At 38.8% G+C, this 20,459-nt stretch overlaps 2 protein-coding genes across 4 annotated transcripts in view; both read right to left on the bottom strand.

Moving 5' to 3' along the window:
• The window catches only part of RABGAP1 (RAB GTPase activating protein 1), a 166,449-nt gene that overhangs the window by 54,171 nt on the left and 91,819 nt on the right, over positions 1-20,459 (bottom strand). The gene's annotated exons all lie outside the window — the stretch shown is intronic.
• On the bottom strand, positions 7,102-8,954 carry GPR21 (G protein-coupled receptor 21). The gene has a single exon (XM_075559055.1). It carries the CDS (start codon positions 8,583-8,585, stop codon positions 7,536-7,538), a length of 1,050 nt encoding a protein of 349 aa, XP_075415170.1. The 5' UTR covers positions 8,586-8,954; the 3' UTR covers positions 7,102-7,535.

Below are 20,459 nucleotides of genomic sequence, written 5' to 3'. Positions count from 1 at the left end.
ATAGGAAACTGCTCTGTAAAGAGCCATGGACAATACAGTGCCTTTATGACCCCTTCTTCTTCTTTTGACTTCAGATGAAACTTATTTGCATTTTACTACATGTGGTCTGTTTTTCATAAAACCTAAAGTTCCTAAACTAAAGGAGCCTTAGTGGTGCTAGGCATTGGGCTGCTAATTGCTAACTATATGGTCAGAAGTTCAAACCCACTGGCCAAGCCAATGGAAAAAGATGAGGCTAGCTGCTCCCATAAAGCTTGACGTTGCCTTGGTAACCCTACACAGGGTTGCCTCTGATTCAGGATCGACTTGATGGCAGTGGGCTGGTCTTTTGGGTTATTATGAAAAATAGCACAGTCCTCAACCCCTCCATCCTGCTTCCCTACTCCCCAGAGCCAACTGTTTCCTCTTTCTCCCTTTCTATTTCTGAATAAAGTGCTCAGGTTGCTCTATTTTAAGAGTAGTTTGGCGCTTTGCTTTCAGGCCTTGTCTTCAGACTTTCTAGTACTGGAAGTTGGCACTCCAGCTCTGTCACATGCTCCCCCACCATACGCACACAACCTCCCTGCATCCTTTCAACACAGCTTCACTACAAATTTTGGGTTAGATCAATACTGTTTGAAACTGAGCCAGAGTGGACTAGATTTCATCTTTAATCTCTTATATATTTCTGCAGTTATCACTTTTCTTTTGTTTGGTTTTCTATCAAAACTTCTTCCTCTGCAGATCTGACAGAACTGTAAAATCCTCTTCTCAATATAGTCAAAACCTCAAATGTTTCCCTTATAGACACTGCTCCTAGGCCTTGCTCTCTCCTGTTCCAACTTGGCTATGTTGCTCTCTAGTTCTCTGGCCCAGCCATCATCCTCAGACCCCCGTCCTTACAGCAACTCTCCCCACGTCTTGCTAGTTTGGGAAGTCCCTGTTTCTTGGGTTCTGTATGATGATCTTATTAGCTACATCTCTTTCTAGGGAAATATGTCTTCTGTAATTTCCTGAGAACGTATGTAATGCAGGTAAGTGTTTTAAGAACCTGCACATCTCAAAATGGATTTATGCTAGTCCCCTACCCTAACTTGAATGGACATAAAATTCTTGATTAGGAATCACTTCTTAAAACTTTGAAGTGATCCCCTTTCATCTTCTTGCTTCAATGTGAATAAAAGTTCTCTACAGCTTGTATGTTTTCATTTTCCACCCTTATCCAAAGCCTGGCGTTTTTGTATTTTTTAAAAATCCTTGGTGTTCTGAAATGTCGTGATGTTACACGGTCTGAAGCCTTCTCCTGTCATTGTGTTGAGGACTGTCATGCTAGAGAGAGACTCATACCCTTCAGTGGTGGAAATGGTTATTGGTGGCTCTTGAGAGTTCCTTCCTCTTAGTTTCTAGGAAATTTGTCAGGCAGACTTTGGGCTTCCTTGATTAAGCCTTGAATTTTCTTGCTTTTCCTTTACTACTGGCCATCTTTTTTCTTTTCTCTTTTCTCTCCTCCCGCTCTGCTGTCTGGCCTACTTCATCTTCCGACTGCTGTGCAGGCCTCTTTCATTACACCTCAATCCCAAGACCATTCTTGTTCTCTTAAATGCTTCCTTCTCGAGGCACCCAGCGGGTTTTTGTTTGTTTTTTTTTGCACCCAGCTCTTTTAATGGATGCAAAATCTCCAACAATTTTAGTTATATGTGGAACAGTTGGGGAAATTTCTCTGTGACTGCACTGTCTGCTTCCTCTCATTTACTTTGTATTGGACTCTGCATCCTATGTGAGAAGCTTTCCTCGTAAAACCAGCGATATCTGGCTGTTTGTTAATATTTAAACAGAGGAAGTAAAAATTAAACGGAAGCTCTATATGCCTGGACAAGGTCTGTTGACTAATAGGCATCACCTTATGGTTACCAAGCAGGTAATATGAACCTTCAAGTGCCAGTCCTTAGAGTAGCCTCTTATTTCTTTCTTGCTTACAGGGTTTAAGGCTGGCTAAAAACATTCTGGAAGTGAAGCGGGACAAAAGAGCTGATTATTTAATATGTAGACCTTCTCTTGAAACTCATGAGTTGATCAAGGCACTTCATCCTATCATTGGCTATGCCTGGGGTCCAATGTCTGTGATTCAAAGTTTTGAATGAACAAACTTCCCAATTCCTGTTGACATAGTTAAATACAGTTGACTGCTTAGGCAAGTTTGGGATGGGGATCAAAGTGTGATGAAGTGGGGGACTGGGAGGTGACAATATCTAGATATTCTTTATATACACTTTCTATTAAAGTTTTCTCCTCTTTCCTGTTCCCTGCTACTAAGATGTAGCTGGGGAATCCAACTCCCAAGTATTTCTTAGGTTACATGGGTGAATCAGCTGGTTTCTTTGATCCATCCCCCTTGACTTTAGGACTCAGTTTTGTCTATTCTGCGGTCAGTTTTCATTTGGTCAGTGTGTTTCTATATTACATATTCTGTTGGAATCATTCATCTTGTCATGATCTCTGTTCGTCTTCTACTTAGTCCATATGGATTATGCTTATGCTGTTCTTTTTTTGCTAACAGAAAATTAACCTTGCATATTCAATCTGCTGGATTTAGCAGAAGTCTGCCCTTCTTCTTCTTCCTAAAATCTAATGCTTCTCTAAACCTAAATTTCTCCATCTGTAAAATAGGGTAACAAAAATAACTACCGGGCAGGTTGCTGTGAGAATTAAATGCGTTTAAAATGTAAGCGCTGGAGTCAGAATGGCCTAGGTTTGAAGCCCAGATCTTCCACTAATTACCTAAGTGAGTCTGGCAACACTAATCCTCAGCTTCTTTCTCTCTGAAATGAAGCTAATGAAACTAACTGGGTCATATAGTACTGGAAGGTTTAAGTAAAATGTTTATAGAATCCTGAAACATAAGAAACTGCAAGTAAAATTTATATTGTTATTCATACTATTTCCTATGTTGAGAATTCTAAGTCTTCTGCATGGTACACAAAGATAGCACATCAAGAAGTCTGGATTTTATTATAAACAGATCTTAAACTAGTTCCCTGCTTGTGAAACAAAGAGATTCACACCAAAGCATCTCCAAGGTCCTTTTTCCAGCTCCTAAGTTCCTCTCCCTTTTACTAAACATAGCCTGACCTTTTAGAGATGTAATGTTTCTATCCTATTTTCTGAGTGATGGTTAACTTTCAACATATTTTTGTATCTTGCTTTTCCACGTGAGTAGTTTATAGATAATACACACAAACCACATCAGTTATTGTTCTAGAGTTTAGAAATGTCCTTTCAGTATTATTTCATAAAATAATTATCTTTTATAATACAAGAGCAGTGACATCTATAGACTACTTTCACGGAAGAGTTTCAGATTAATAAGGCTACTAAGATTTAAAAAGAATTAGACTAAAAGATAAGTAACTAAACAAGAAAATTTGACTATGGAAAGAATATGATTAGAAGTGATAGAATGGGCCAACCATTCTTTCTATAAAATATTTTAAAACTTTTACTGAGCCCAGTTCTATGTTACAATCTAGGGGATAAAGATATGAAGAGACATGTTCCTTGCCAGAGAGTTGAACACAAACCAAAGAAGTAAATGAAAGCAATTTTATATTCAATTCCAAGCTGATATCATTTTAGAAAAGTGATGATTTATCTTGTTCACAAATTTGGGATTACCAAATGTTGTGGTGTCATGACCTCGCATGGGGTGAGGGGCAACATATCCCAGGGTAGACTTCCTGACATGCAAAAGTATAAGAGAACAAATGACAACAATCATGTTTATTAGCACAGAATTTTACAATTTACAAAGTTCTTGCACATCCATTAACAAATTCAAATCTCAATGTTACCATATGATGCATGAAGGAATGATTATTTACTTCTACAGAAAAAACTAAGTACTTTGCAAATCAATATGCCCTAGCTTACAAATTATTTGTAATAGAAACCCACATTTTTTTTTATTCTCAGTTCAAAGCTCATTTTATCATATCATGCCTTTTGGTAGCCCTGAAATTGAAGCTACATGACTCATTTATAGCCACAGACACGTCTAAAGCACTATCAGTCTGAAAAATATATTAGTAATATGTACCCTCAATATATATATTCATACTTTGCTTCATCCTTAAATGCAAAATATCATGCAAAAACTCACCACACCACATAAAGTGATTTATGAGGACTTTTTAAAATCTCATTATTTTCTGTCCTTCAGCTTCCCAAATTCTGCTCATATACAAATAATGGTTTTCTGATAATTTATTAGTCAACTTATACAGAAAATTAATGTATTTCCTACAAAGCCCCTGTGCAGATTTCCAATCAAATCTGAAAGCTGAGGAAATTCTCAGTGAAATCACTCCACTAACCAAGAGCCTGTGTATCCCTGCCACTTCATATTCAAGTTCAAAGAGGTGGACAATGCAATTATATTACAAAAATTCAAGTTTTCTCAATCTGCAAAGCATTGAGACCTTAATTCAAGTAAAAAAAAAAGTCCTTATAAAAGGCTCACAAAGTATTTATCTAGAAATAAAGCTTACACAAAACCATTTGTCAAATGGAATTTTGCTAAGAGTCCATGAAAATGTCAAACATTCATGCTGGTGCGGTTCTTCCACTAAACTGGGACATTTGTCCTGTGATGGCCATTTCTCTGCTAAGAGGCAAGTAAGCCTAAAATGCAATCATTACATAAAACACAGAACTAATTTATAAATTTAACAATATAATCTTGTTTCAAAATTTAATATAAAATAACTTCAACTCAATCAGTGTATGCCTCTTCTGATATCAGTCACATACCATATAAAGTTAAATGAGATGTCCTGCTAAAGCCCAAGGTTTTAAATGCATTTTTATGGTATTTAAATATATTTTTCCCTTATTCTGAATTAGCCAAACATCAAATGTTTTATTAAATGTGCCAAGATGAAAAAAGATTATTTAAAAAACAAACACTCAGATTTCAAAATGTGTCACATAGAAATTGCCCCAAGCCACAGGAGATGATCCGACTGATTCAGGCCCCTCCATATTCTAACACACACATCAAAGTGCAGCATGGACAACTAATGTAAAAAGAAAAATTGATACATGAGAAAAACCTTAAGAATTCATACAGCATGATAAACTAGAGACATGATAAACTAGAAGGACACATGACTTTAAGCAAATGTCAATTTGGGGAGGGGAGACATTTTAATTTTGGTTAAAATCACTGTATAAATTTAGTATCTACTTTAGCTTTTATCTGCAACATAGCTTCAAATGTGAAAAAAAAAAGCCTCTAACTGTATTTGAATTTGGTTCTTAGAAAATAATGTAGAACAGCTATAAACAAAAGCATTTATTATGAGATTTGTTATAGTTCCAGTATTTAAAAGACCAGCTCGAATGGCCATTACCAGAAAATCAAACAGTTATTTCCTTTTTCCATTTTTGTAGGATGGAGCCCTTTCTGAGGAAAAAAGAGTAAAGCTTTCTAATTTCATGTCTGTTTTTGATAAAAATTATAAGTCTTAAAGACTGCCATATTTGCTAGACAATTTTCACAAGCAAACTGTACTAATACATCAGAGTACAGTGTAAATTTTGCTTTTTTTAGATTACCATTTAAGTAAAGGAAAAATATGTGCAGTTATTTTCCAGAATCCAGCAAAAGCATTTTCTACCCAAACTAGCAATTTAAAAGCCATTGCACATACTTATTTCAAAATTATTTCTAAATTTTGAAATAGCTTAGAATCAAAATTTTAATACTAAATATATAGGGTGAGCAAGCTTTGGACAGAACTCAGAATTTGAATTTTGGATGTTTATCTAATATTTATTCATTTAAAATAAGAGAAAAAAAATTATATACTTTCAGGTTAAAATAAAATTGATGGCTAAAATCTAAAAATACTGTCCTTATTTAAGAGAAGGGGAGATTCTTATGTCAAGATGGAAAACCCAAAGCCTATCTACCTGTTTTATAAATACTCATGTCCTTTCTTGGATTCAGAAGCCCATGCCTCTCGGGTTTGCTCCATATTCCATCTCAGTGAGCACCACTGTAGCACTAAGATTATAACAGCTAGCCAAAGGCAGAGATCAAATAAATTTCCTGAAAATTTCCAAGTTACTAACCAGTAGAGGAAATAATATCATGCCTGGAACTGCTGGGATTCCCCGCTCTCTTTTTCAAAAATAAACTTCATTCACTTTTATGAAATTATCACTACTCCATACAAATGTATCGTTCTCACTAACACATCGCTAGAGAACAATAATAAACCTTATGGCTTTGGTGAGAAGTTTGGCTTAACAAAAATAATAAGAAAAGAAAATGGAGTATTTCTACGGGAAGAATTGTGTCCCAAAGGATTCCTCGCCACATTCCCCCAAGGAAAAAAAATAACAAGAAAAGGAGACATAGATTAGCCAGAAGTCTTCATCCCTCCTTCAAAGGGGGACTCACTAATATGTCAATAAACAGAAGTTTTCTGAAATTAGCTGCTTCTATACTGATTCAATTTAACCACAAAAAAACTACCCTTCCATTTAAAAAAATGAACTAATTAAAACACAGTATATATCTTTTATTCATTTTCTCATAATATTCTTCTCTTTGATATTTTGATGCCCATTCTTTTCTATAGACAGACCAGAAGGCACCATGTATATATTACAGCCATCAGCCTATCAGTTCTGTGTTGTAAAATAGAAATCCAACTCAATTCACTTATTCTCAATACACATATACACAAATACCACAACACTATCTTATCTATGCACACATTTCTTTAGAGCTCTGTGAAGTAGGGTACAAAGAGTAACTCAGTTTCTCATAAATTATATGATTTGGATGCACTTCTGCTTCACTCTGGACTGTAAAATTCTGAAAATATTTAAATGTTCGCATTCCCTCTAAAGAGATTTCTCTCAAGAGAATAAAACATTAAGCTTCCTAAATGACAGAGCTAGAAGTTAACATTAGGTATATTTTGGCACATATGTGTACATATGAAGGGGCTCCAGAATGCTCATAAATTATTTTTTATTTCCTTTTAATTCCATTTTCCCAGGAACTATTTGAAGTCCCCTCATATATAATCTGGATTAATTCATCAGTCTATCTTAAAATAAATCATCTGCACATGGAACTCGAACAGCTGGAAAGAACCCAGAGTGAGTCAAGAAAATGAGGACTTTTTAAAATGTTGAAGCTTTTCACACCCAGATTCAGTCAGGTCCATTTTAAGAGAGGTGTTAGATAGGCCTTTATTTATTTTAAATCTGGGAAGTAGAGTCATTTCCATGGCATTTCAAAAACTGAAACCAAAAGAATTTTTATGTTTGTGGCCCTGATTTTTCTGGTTTAAAAATACTGTTTAGAAAAACATTTTCTGTACGCTTGGAGGGCTACTTTGGATGGACCATTCTATGGGATTGCTGAACATCAAATTATTTTGTCCCAGAATTCCTAGTAAACTAGATCTAGAAAGAAATAAAGAAAGCAACTGCACACACATAAACAGGTACACACACAGTGACTCAATATCTGTGCCACTTTACACCTGGCATCCATTAGGGGGACCTTTACTTCTAACTGTGTAAGGATCCTTGTCTGTGATCTCACTCCCACAAGAAGTACACATGGCCCCTGAGAGGCGTTTTAATCCCCTCTGGAATACGCTGTTGGAGAGACTATAAATGATACAGTTGCAGAAACTGTTACTAATAGCGAGCCAGGTGGTCAAGAAGGATGCGATGTGGTTGCTGAAGCCAGTAGAGCTCTCCAACAAGAAGTATATAATATAGGGCAGCCAGAGGATATAAAACACACTAGTGATTCGGAAGAGGACCATGGCATAGCGTCTATCGGGGCAAGCCTGCACTTCGCCAGCCTTCTCACTCTGGCTGCTGAAGCGGGCTTGCCTTTCACTGATTTCCTTGGTGTGCTGTTGGCATATTCGGAAGATGTTGAAATAGGTGAAGCACACAACAAGGGCTGCTGGGGCATACAACATCATCACAATGAACAGGGTGAAGTATGGGTCGGTATACCAAGATTCTGCACACCACTGAAACACATCTCCATGATACCCGGGTTTGCCCCAGTGGAAAAAGGAGGGCAGGAAGACCAGAGTGGAGTACAGCCAAATCAGTAAGATGCACAGGCGCAGTCTCCAGGGTGTCACCAGGGTGTTATAGATCAAAGGCTTAGTGATAGCCATGTATCTATCGATGCTGATGCAGGCCAGAGAAGCCATGGAGACACTCTTCAGAACTGATACCACAAAACCAAATATCTGGCAAGTCAACGACTCTTCTACTGGAAGCGGGTAGTGTAGGAGAGAAAAAGAAGGGACCAGGCAGCTAACCCCAACCAAAAGGTCAGCATATGCCATCGTCTGTATGAAATAACTTGTAGTGTGGTGGTTCAACAGTGGTGCACAGTGAAATACAAAAATCACAATGAGGTTGCCAGAAATGATCAGTACAGTGAGAAAGACAATAATCAGCACTTCCAAAAGGCAAAAATTGACAGTGTCCAAATAACCAAATGCCAAGAGGCAAAAGGGGTGGCTGCTCTGATTACCATCCAAGGTGAAGTTCATCTTGAGCTCAGGAGTGATCTCTCACTTCATGCTGCCACTTGGCTGCTGCTGGCAGTTCAAAGGAGCAGCTGCTGTCATTGCGGTCAGCTCTGTGCATGTGTAATAATGTCAGAGGAGCCTTAGTCCCCACGATCCTGATGCTGCGGCTCTGGTGCATCGCCTGCAGTACAATTCCCTTTTAAATCCTTCCTGGAATTGCGAGAGCCAGCAGCAGTTGTCTGGCCAGTCCCAGATGCGGCCATAGTGGCAGGTTCACCATACACATAGCACCAGGAGAGTAAGACAAACTCTGAGGATAATGTCTTCAGGCCAATTGAGGGTAGGGGAAGGGGCAGAAGAGAAGGGAGGAAGATTAGGAACTTCAGCAGGAGTTGTAATGAGGGTCCTCTAAACAGCTGATAGAAGAAAAGGAGAGAGCAATTTTACATTTTGCATCTAACACCCTAATCAAAGACCCTGGCTAGCTCAGGCTGGTAGCACTCTTTCCACCAGAAACCCATGGCTACCCCCAGCAGCACCCCACATAACACTGGTCCTTAGGCTCCAGAGGAAGCACAGCAACAGCAAGCTTTGAAGATTAACATAAAACAAAATCAATAGAAAGAAAATCAATCTACACTCCCATTCCTTTCATTAGAGCCTTTTGCGGGGAGAAAACAAGAGTACACATAAATTTTTTCATTACCTCTACATTTCTGAAAACGTTTCACTCTAATTACCACTGATAAAATTAGCTAATTTATTTTCACTGATGCCAATGGGATATTTTGCCTCGTTACAAAATTTACAAGAAAAAATATCTGTTTAGTTCAATTTCAATGTGTTACCTGTAATTGTGTATGTTGCAATCCAAACAAAAGCCACAATACATCCTTAACAGAGAGCCTTGAAAAGCAGGAATGTGCTTCAGCCCAGATTACTGCAGAACTGAGACACAGAGGGAGGGGATAAAGGAGTAGGAGGGGAAACAGGGAGAAGACAGGGTTTGGGAAAAGGAAGAAAGGGGGGAGGGGAAAGAAAACGCGTGCGCGCTACACTCTGGCATCTCATTAGAATGCATCATCAGAGAGGGGCTCCTCAATTCCAGACCGCAGGGGGGGGGGGAGGGGTGACTTAATATGCCCAAAGCCCGCAGTGCAGCATTTGAAAGCTGTTTCCTCGTCTGTCTGGAAAGCCCCTCTAGCAGATGAGCAGAATTTAGACAGTTTATAAAGAGAAGGGGTAGTAATAGAGACACGGTGCAGCTAGGGTTAGGCTGAAATACACTGCCAGAGGCGGAATGATGAGGGGAAATTCCTACTTCCTTGCAGGATTTCCCCAAGGAATAGAGAGCAATATTAAAGAAATTCTAATATTTAACAGTGCAAGGCAACTGATGGTGTTAAGTAGTTAAGTAACCAGAATCCTAAACATTTAGCTTCAGTTTTCCTTCTCATCATTTACTAGATAATGACCAACATTCAGAAAACCCAACTAAAGCAAACCCATTACTGCCAAGTTGATGTGACACATCCTGAGCCTATATGGCAGGGTAGGTCTGGCCTACTGTGTTCTCAAGGTTGTAACCTTTAAGCAAGCAAAGTACCACATCTTTCTCCAAAACCAAAAAGATAATCACAATGAAAGCAAACTAGAAAATTAATCTTTTCAAGAGAAAAATAAAGATTGTCTTACCCTTCCTGAATACGACCAATAAATAATATACACCAAGAAAAATCACCAGGTTGCTCTCCATGGCAGTGCCCTAGGGCTTGCAGAGCCGTTCTGTGGGTCGTTTTGGTGAGAAGCAGCGTGCAGATGGCCAAACAAAGATGGGAAAGCAAATGCAGCCACTTCCAGCTCAGCTTGAAAATTATGGGAGGTTTCACAGTGCAATTTGGCCTTTGTCTTATAAAATATACACTCTTTGTGTCCATTTCCAACAATGCCAACTGGGTTTATATTGTGGCTTTTCTGATGACATCATAAATTATTACAGTTTTCAGCTAACTGCGAGGAAGGTGCTGTGGAAAATGGGAGTTTTTACTATCTTTCCCTCCAGGTGCCTTTGAACTCTCAGCTCATCCTATATAAACTCCGCAGCACACAACAGTGTCAACAACAGAGTAGAGAAAATAAAAACAGGCTGGCATCTGTCCGCACTCCAGGAAGTCTCCACAGCTGGGTGGAGACATGTATGGTGTTTTCAACTTCCATTTGTCTTACAAACACGTTTTCTTGCTTCCAGCAAATGGCCACCCCCAAACCAAGAACCAGTGGATTGTCTTTTGAGATCAGAAGCACTGTGTTTCTCACATGGAGGCAAGGAATTCCAAAACACCTCACAGGAAGTTATGGCAAAGTCAAGTATAATGAAAAGACCAAGGGACAATGGGCTTAAATCGTTCTACACAATGTTATTTGGCATATGAGGGAATAAGAAATGGGAAATGGACTGACACGCCATCAAAGCTATGTCTGACTGAACCCTTACTCCCCCCCCCTTTTTATTTAACCTTTCTTAAGCTCAGTTTTATTGTCTATGAAATTAGGAAAATCCTCCCTCTTGAAAATTAAAAGCCACAAAATATGTAAAAAAAACTTACTAATAGCTAGCAAGTTCATAGGAAGTATATAACTTTTCCTGTATGTAACTAAAATAGCCTTTCTAAACAGTCAGACTGGGGCAGTGCTGCCCCACCCAGTCCCTAACCACACAGCACTGCTTGAGGCTGGGCTCCTCGGAGTCCTAAAGTGCCCCACTCTTCTCCTAGGACTGTCCAGCTCAAAGCCATAGAAGAGCACTTGGGCCCATTTGGATTCCACACATTCTCCACCCGAATGTTCGATGGATTCAAAATCAAACATATATCTCTTTACCAAATAAGCCTCTCTTGATACTTTTTTCCATCTTTAATCTTTTCCCAGACATTCAGGTATGAAATTTAGTTAAATACCGCCTCCTCCCTCGTCAGTACCAAGTCCTGGGAATAATTTTCTACAATAATTTTCAAGATGATTTTCATCTTTGATTGTTAATATCTTTCTGTAGATCATCATTAATAATCATCTGGACTTCCACTTGCTTTTGTTCTGCTAAATCTTTCACCTTGATAATCTCTCTATGAGTTGCAATGGATGGGTAAGTATCCTAAAGCTCAAAATAAGTACTGACATTGGATAAGTACTGAATGAAATAAGAAGTGTAAGAAAACAAATTATTATAATAGCTGTTTTCAAGTATTTTGTTTTGAATTAAAGACATATACGATCATCTGGAGAAATTACTAATGACAGAGGGAAGGAAGCTGTGGTGTCAATTTGAGGATTAAGAGTGTAGGGGTGGAGTCTAGCCTGTCAATCCAGATAGAGCCAACAAGACCTCTGTGCAGGCAGGGTCTTCTCCTGAGAATTCTGGGAACGCCTGTATTTTCCTCTTTGGCAGTGGAGACATCCCCGAGGAGATGCCACAGGCACCCTAACATAGCCCTGGAAACTGGAGGAACCACATGAGATCCCTGCCAGTGCTGAGCTGCTTCGCCACTGGATCCAAAGACTTTCTACCCACTGGCCTGTGATTGTCCAGTACTCAACGTCATTGCATGTGTTTCATGAGTCTGAAGACTTCATAGATTGGTATTGGACATATGGGCTAATATCGGACTTATGGATTTGATCTGGACTGTGCTGGGATGTTTGCTCAATATTCAACATTTTCTCAATATCCAGCTGCTTTTGTATATAAACTTCCTTATATACATGAGTCTCTCTGAATTTCTCTAGTCAACCCAGACTAACACAGAAGTAAATTTATATTCCTCAAACAAATCTATATATGCATTCTTCTTTAAAATAATGCACTTAGATTCTTTTGAGGGGGAAAAAAAGCAGATATACACACTCAAGGGAGCCCTGGTGGTATAGTGGTTATACATTGGGCTGCAATGCACATGGTCAGCAGTTCAAAACCAGCAGCAGCTCCAAGGGAGAAACACTGGGCTTTCTACTCCAGTAAACAGTTACACTCTAAGAAACCCACAGGGGGTTGTTATGAGTCAACATTAACTCCTCAGCAGTGAGTTGGTTTATTGTTTTAAATACACACACAAATATATACAGATATGGACACACAAACATGTAACAACCCAATTTTGCTAAGTATGTTTTTGTTAGGTGCCACGGAGTTGGTTCTGACTCATAATGGCAGTATGAACGTAATCCTGCACCATCCTTACAATTTTCCCATGTTTGAGACCACCGTTAAAGCCAGTGTGTCAATCCACCTTGTCGAGAGCGTTCCTTTTCTTATTGCTGCCCCAAGCATGGTTTTCTTCTCTGAGGACTGGTCTCTCCTGACAACATGTCCAAAGTATGTAAAACCAAGTCTCACAACCTTTCCCTCTAATGAATATTCTGGCTGCACCTTTTCAAAGACTCATTTTTTTGGCCTCTTGGTAGTCTATGCAAACCCACTGCCATCGAGTCAATGCTGACTCACAGTGACCCATTGTGGCTTTCTGAGAGTGTAACTATTAACGGGAGTAAAAAAAACAGTCTTTCTCCTGGCTGGTTATTTTGAACAGCTGCCTGTGTGGACTGCAGCCCAATGCGTAACTACTACTCCACTACTTTTAACCAGCACCATAATAAAATGCATCCATTTTCCTGTTTGGTCTTCCTTACTCAAATCCAACTTTCACATACATATAAGGTGAATGAAACACCAAGGCTTGGGTCAGGTGCACCCTTGTCCTCAAAGTAACATCCTTGTCTTTCAATATTTTAAAGATGTCTTGTGCAGATTTCCTGAATGCAATGCACGCTTTGCTCTCTTGACTGCTGCTTCCATGAACCCTGACCATGTTACTTATTGGCTCAGGGGCAAGGGTTTTGATTTTCTTTACAATGAGCTGCAATTCTTGATCTTCATCACCAAGTGCTTCAAGTCCTCCTCACTTTGAGGAAGCGAGGTTGTATCATGTGCGTATCATAGGTTAATAGGTCTTCCTCCAATCCTGATGCCACATTAAACAACTCATGTAGTTATTTCTGGATATTAAGACCATAAATAATTTTTCTTCTTTACTAATTTTTATATTCCAAATGTCCCAATTGCTATACACTACTTTTATAATCTTGTTTTATAAAATGCCCAAGTAATATATAACATTATTTTTTTTGTTTGGTAAAGCAAACAGAAAATTTGGCCATAAGCAAATGTGATGAAGAAAACTGATGGTGGCCGGCTATCAAAAGATCTGGGGTCTTAAAGGCTTGAAGGTAAACAAGCGGCCATCTAGCTCAGAAGCAACAAAGCCCACATGGAAGAAGCACAGCAGCCTGTGTGATCAAGAGGTGTCGAAGGGGTCAGGTATCAGGCATCAAAGGACAAAAATCATATCATTGTAAATGAGGGGGGGGGGAATGTGGAGTGGAGACGCAACGCTCATTTATAGACCACTAGACATCCCCTTATAGAGAGGTCTCGAGGAGGAGACGAGCCAGTCAGGGTGCGATGTAGCAACAATGAAACACACAACTTTCCTCTAGTTCTGAAATGATTCCTCCTACCCCATTATCATAAGCCCAATTCTACCTTACAAATATGGCTAGATCAGAGGATGTACACTGGTACAGATAAGAACTGGAAATGCAGGGAATCCAGGGCGGATGATCCCATCAGGATCAGTGGTGTGAGTGGCGATACTGGGAGGGTGAAGGGAGGATGGATGGGTTGGAAAGGGGGAACTGACAACAGAAAAGTGGGTGAAGGGAGATGTTGGACAGGGCAAGATATGACAAAATAGTAATTTATAAATTATCAAGGGTTCATGAGGGAGGGGTGAGCGGGGAGGGAGGGAAAAAAAAATCAAGACCTGATGCCAGGGGCTTAGGTGGAGAGCAGATGTTTGAGAATGATGAGGGCAATGAATGTACAAATGTGCTTTACACAATTGATATATGTATGGATTGTGATAAGAGTTGTATGAGCCCATATTAAAACGATAAAAAATACAGTAAGAACAAAAAATGTGCTTGACACAATGGATGCATGTATGGGTTATGATAAGAGCTGTAAGCACCCCCCAAAAAAAGTCCTTTAAGAGCAATATAATGAGGTCAGAAACTGACACCAAATCATAGTTTACTTCGTGAGGTTCAGTTCCTTTTCTTCATATATCATCACAGCAAAATTTCTTGAGTGTCTAGCACTCAATCTAACTAAAAAATAATCCGATTTAAATGTTGTAAAAGGACAAGAATATGATGAGCCACATAAAATTGCTAGTATTTACCCATTTGTGACCCACAGAAATGGCAGCTTTCATATGGCTCAACCTAATACTAAAGGATTAGTTTGAAGTACAGTTGCTGCAGGGAAGAAAATGGCGCAGTCTGTCCCTCAAAGAGCAACGGCCTCAGAAACCCACAGGGGCAGCTCTACTCTGCCCAATGGAGTTGCCACGAGTCAGAATCTGCTCCATGGCACGGAGTTTGGTTTGCTTTGGAAAAATAAAAGATCAAAATAATTACAACAAAGTCACCGAACTAGAAAGGAAAACGGAAGACTGTTCAAATTACATTTATTCTGCAAGATTTTCAGACGATGAACTGGTTTTGACAAGAAAGGATCAATCTCAGTTCTTCAAATTTATGGGGTTTACTTCTGAGCATTGTTCATCACTTATTATTGAGTGAAAATAAGTTTTAAATAATGATTTAAGAGTTCAAAAAAAAACATTTTGTAGTACAGTTGATGTGGAAACATGTTATTTCCCGACTCTGAACTCCATGCATGCCATCCTGTGCCTTACTGTACCCCTTAAGCAGCTCTTCTGCTCAGGTATTTTCTAAATGAGAGAGCCTGTGACTGTGCAGAGGAGCTGTCGGTCCTGTGAGCTGCATACAGCATAATGTACTCTCACTTCTGTAACTGTAACACAACTTTATTCTAATGACTTAAGTAACTGCCCTGTCCCCCTTACCAGGGAAAATATCTATTAGGCAAATCACAGAGTAAACAGAGAGCAGGCTTTCAAAAGTTACCTTTGATTAAATACACAAACAAGAGACTAATAAAACGATAGGCGATCCTGCTTTTTATACCGGAGGATCAAGTTTAATCTATGTATGGTAACTGTTCAATTCACCTATAAGTACAGTGTTTATGCATATGAAATTATATCCTTATAGGTAAAAATGTAGCCAATGTAAATAATTTTAATACACACAGGTTTGATTCTGGTTCTATAGTTCAAGATACCTTTAGCACTCCTAAGACAGAGACAAAGAGGCTTTAAAAAGTGTATGGAAAAATGAAATTAGAAAATTTCCACAAACTTTTTGAAGGAAACAAATGTCACTAGGAGGGGAACTTACTTCACAGAGATGCAATGTAAGGGCTCAAAATTAGGTTGCACAAATAACTAATTTAAGGAATCTACTGTAACAACTGTTTAAGGGAGCAGACAGTATAGGTCTAAGGTCTACTTGCAATCTATGTGCTTGTCAAACTAAATAGTTAAGACAGGTTCAGTTATGAAACATGCTCTGAGTTTTTAAAATACTGTAGCTTAGAGAAAGATAAGCCACGTATTGTGTAACCTAATTTCAAAAATGGTTTCAATTACAGAACCTCATTTGAGTTCACATAAAAGTAGTGAAAGGGCTGAGACTAGTACTTAAGGTTTCTTAACTCAATGCTCAATGTCCTTTTTGCTAAATCAACCTTTTTATCCTAACTCTTGACTATTACCAAATCTATCAGAGATAGTTTTAAATTAGAAATCAAAATAATTAGAGATATAAGTATTAGTTATAGGGGTTAGATACTAATGTATATATACGATGGATAAGTGTTCAATTTAAGGTTGATAATTCTTATCATTTCAAGTGAAAATATTGTGAAAACAATCCAAATCAGTATCAGAAAATACTATAAGACAAATTGGAAGGAAGAAAAAGAAACATGAGTATGTTGCTATTTCATTATTCTAAGCCCATTATTACAAAGATGCATAAGAGAAAGTGGTTTCCATTTTATTGAAGCTACTAAAAATGGAATAAAAGGGCCATTGATTTTAAGGTGAAGAGAGGATTCTGGAAGCCTGTAGACCAGTTTCTTCTTTTCCCTCATTCTCCACTCTAATGTATCTGATTCGATAGACTTTAACAGCTGAAAGTCTTATAGGCAAACGGAGATAAAAGGGGCATGGAAGTCCCCATGGATTAACCCTAAGGTTTTTCCTTTTGATTCTGACAAGTTTTGCCTAGATAGGGTGAGAGAGACAGACGATAGTCAACAATTCCTTGTAAGAAAGAAGATAGATAGCACTTGGTCTGTAGAAATTCATTCCATGAAGTCAAGGGTAGTTCATTATCAAGTATGGCTAATATATTGATAAATTTGGTATTTATTCCATCCAACAAATATAAGAAAATCATATTCAATGCAAGAGGACTTCAAAAAGCTTGTGGAAAAGAGAATTGAAAGAAATAAAAATATAAACTTTATTTCTTAATACAAGTGTCACGACACTTTTCTAAGTGATGATACCTTGGGTCCAGTCCTAAAAAACTGAAAATCCAGCCCACGTGGAAGAAGCACACCAGCCTGTGTGATCACGAGGTATCGAAGGGATGAGGTATCAGGCATCCAAGAACAAAAAAATCAAATCATTGTGAATGAGGGGGAGTGAGGGATGGGGACCCAAAGCCCATCTGTAGGCAACTGGACATCCCCTTACGGAAGGGTCGTAGGAAGGACACGAGCCAGTCATGGTACAGTGTATCAGCAATGAAACATACAACTTTTCTCTAGCTCCTAAATGCTTTCCCCTACCCCACACCATCACGATTCCATTTCTACCTCACAAATCTGGCTAGACCAGAGGATGTACACTGGTACAGATAGAAACTGGAAACAGGGAATTCAGGGCAGATGATCCTTTCAGGTGAGAGTGGAGATACTGGGAGGGTCGAGGGAGAGTGGGGTATAGAGGGGGAACTGATTACAGGGATCTACATATAACCTCCTTCCTGGGGGGTGGACAACAGAAAAATGGGTGAAGGGAGACGTTGGACCGTCTAAGATATGACAAAATAATAATTTATAAATTATCAAGGGTTCATGAGGGAGGGGGAGTGAGGAAGGAGGGGGAAAAATGAGGAGCTGATGCCAGGGGCTTAGGTGGAGAGCAGATGCTTTGAGAATGATGAGGGTAACGAATGTACAAGCATGCTTTATACAATCGATGTACGTATGGATGGTGATAAGAGAAGATCCTGTGAATGCAGCCATGTGAATGTAATCATTTTTACGTTCCTTAATGAAGAGAATGGATTTCCTTTAAAGATTTTTTCAAGGATAGGAAATAAAGAGAATTCAGAGAGAACAAAATGAAAATTTGGAAGGTAGATGCCTACTGATTTTCCATAGAAACTCTCAAAACATGGTCCTGGTGTGATTAGAAGAATGAGCAAGATCACTGTTGTCATGGAGTAGGAATCTGGTAAATCTATCCTGGGCATTTTTCTGCTAAAACTTTGCTAATTGTTTTAATACACTCCTCAGATATCCAAAACCACAGTTGCTGTGACCTTGGCTTTTGACCAGTCTGCTGCAGCTCTGCCATGGCAACTTTCACTTTGACTCTGCTTTGTGTTCAGGATCATATTAGAAAAGACATGTTTCATCTTCTGTTATAATTCTTTCAAGAAATGCTTTAGAATCTTGATCCCACTTGTTTACAATGTCCATTGAAAGCCCTGCATCTGCTCTCATTTGTGCAAAAAAGGTTTGGCAACCGAAGAGCAGAGTTTGCTCATCTTTCATTTTACATCAGAATTGTGGAAGCTGGGCCAATTGTACGGTCTATGCTATTGACTACTGTTTCTGTTGTTAATTGCCTGTCACCTTCAATCAGGACATGAACAAAATGAACTGTTTCTTGCAAAATGATGTGGATACTCTTGTCACTGTGGACTTCATCTTTAACATGGTCTCATCTCTTCTTAAAACAAGCCATCCATTTGCAAACTGCAGGTGTTTAGGAATGTTGTCCTCATAAACTTTCTGGAAAACATCAATGATTTCACCATTCTTCCATCTAAGCTTGACCATAAATTTGATGATGTTTTGTTTAAATATTTCAGAACTCATGTTGCTATGATGGGCTCTTTACAAACATGATTGCAAACCAGATCCCGTTCAATCACATTAATAGTAAGTTAGTGTTAGTTTATTTGGGGAAAAATATTTTTTTAATTGATTCATTTTTTAAATATGTGTTTTCCATGAACTTTTAGGTGTACAAAAAGCTCTTAATAAAATTCAGTGTACGTATTCCTTAAAAAACATACAACTTAAATCTAGAAGGAAACCACCTAAACTAAATAAAAAACAATTTACTAAAAACCAAGTATTATTTTCTATAGCACTGAAAATGAAAACTATTTTAATTAAAATCAAGGACAGTGAAACCTGACAGAGCCAGAGCTCACAGGACTGGTCTCTGCTGTTGTTTTAAATACATCACTTTACTGGGAGCTCATCGAACTCTTATCACAATCCACACATCCATCCATCGTGTCAAGCACATCTGTTACCATCCTCATTTTCAAAACACTTTCTTTCTACTTGAGCCCTTGGTATCAGCTCATTTTCCCCTCCCTCCCTCACCCACAATTGATAATTTATAGATTATTACTTTTTCATGTCATACACTGACTGATATCTACTTTTACCTGTTTTTCTATTGTCCATCCCTCTGAGAGGGGGCTATAGTTACATCATTGTGATCGGTTCCTCCTTTCTACCCCCACCTTCCCCTTATCCTCCTGGTATGGCTATTCTCAGGGGTTTATCTGAACTAGATTTCCTGTGCTTCCAACTCTTATCTGTACCCGTGCACATGCTCTGGTCTAGCCAGATTTGCAAGGCAGAACTGGGGTCATAATAGTGGGGGGTAAGAAGCATTAAAGAATGAGAGAAAAGTTGTATGTTTCATCAGTGCTATACTGCTCCCTCACTGGCTCATCTCCACCCTGTGACCCTTCCCTAAGGGGATGTCCAGCTGTCTACAGATGGGCTTTGGGTCTCCACTCTGCATTCCCTCTTATTCACAATGATATGATTTTTTGTTCTGGGACTTTGATACTATCAACATCTCGTGATCACACAGGCTGGTGTGCTTCTTCCATGTGGGCTTGGTTGCTTCTCAGATAGATAGCCTCCTGTTTATCTACAAACCTTTGAGACCCCAGATGCTATATCTTTTCATAGCCAGGTACCATCAGCTTTCTTCACATTTGCTTATGCAACTATTTTGTCTTCAGCAATTGTGTCAGGAAGGTGAGCATGATGGAATGCCAGGTTACTAGGACAAAGTGATCTTGCATTGAGGGAGTACTTGAGTAAAGGCACAATGTCCATCTGCTACCTTAATTCTAAACCTATAAATATAGGTACATAGATTTCCCCATCGTCATATAAAAATATATTTACGTAAGTACATGCCTGTATTTAGACCTCTACAAATGACATTTACCTCCTACTTCTTTCCTCTATTTCCTTTTACTTTCCTCATGTCTCACTATCATGTTCAACCTTCATTTGGATTTCAGGAATTCCTCTCTGCTACATTGCCCTTGATCAAGCCTTACCAGCCTCCTACACCATCCTTGCCATCGATTTTAGATCACTTGTTGTTCCCTTGTCCCTGGGTTTGTTATCACCTATTTCCTTTCCCCTGCCTCCCAATCTCCCATGTCCCCCGGGGAAACGTTGGTCTGTTGTTTCCTCCACATTATTTATCCCACCTATCTTATCTAGATAGACATGAAGAGATAATTATATACACAAAAATAAGATAAGAGCAAAAGAAAGCAAAACAA

Source organism: Tenrec ecaudatus, chromosome 10 (genome assembly GCF_050624435.1).
Source record: "Tenrec ecaudatus isolate mTenEca1 chromosome 10, mTenEca1.hap1, whole genome shotgun sequence".
Lineage (NCBI taxonomy): Eukaryota > Metazoa > Chordata > Mammalia > Afrosoricida > Tenrecidae > Tenrec > Tenrec ecaudatus.
This window is presented reverse-complemented; position numbering and strand designations above follow the sequence as displayed.

What these genes read in the sequence shown, in the direction of transcription:
- GPR21 (XM_075559055.1), bottom strand. Translation starts at nt 8,585, where the DNA reads ATGAACTTCACCTTGGATGGTAATCAGAGCAGCCACCCCTTTTGCCTC.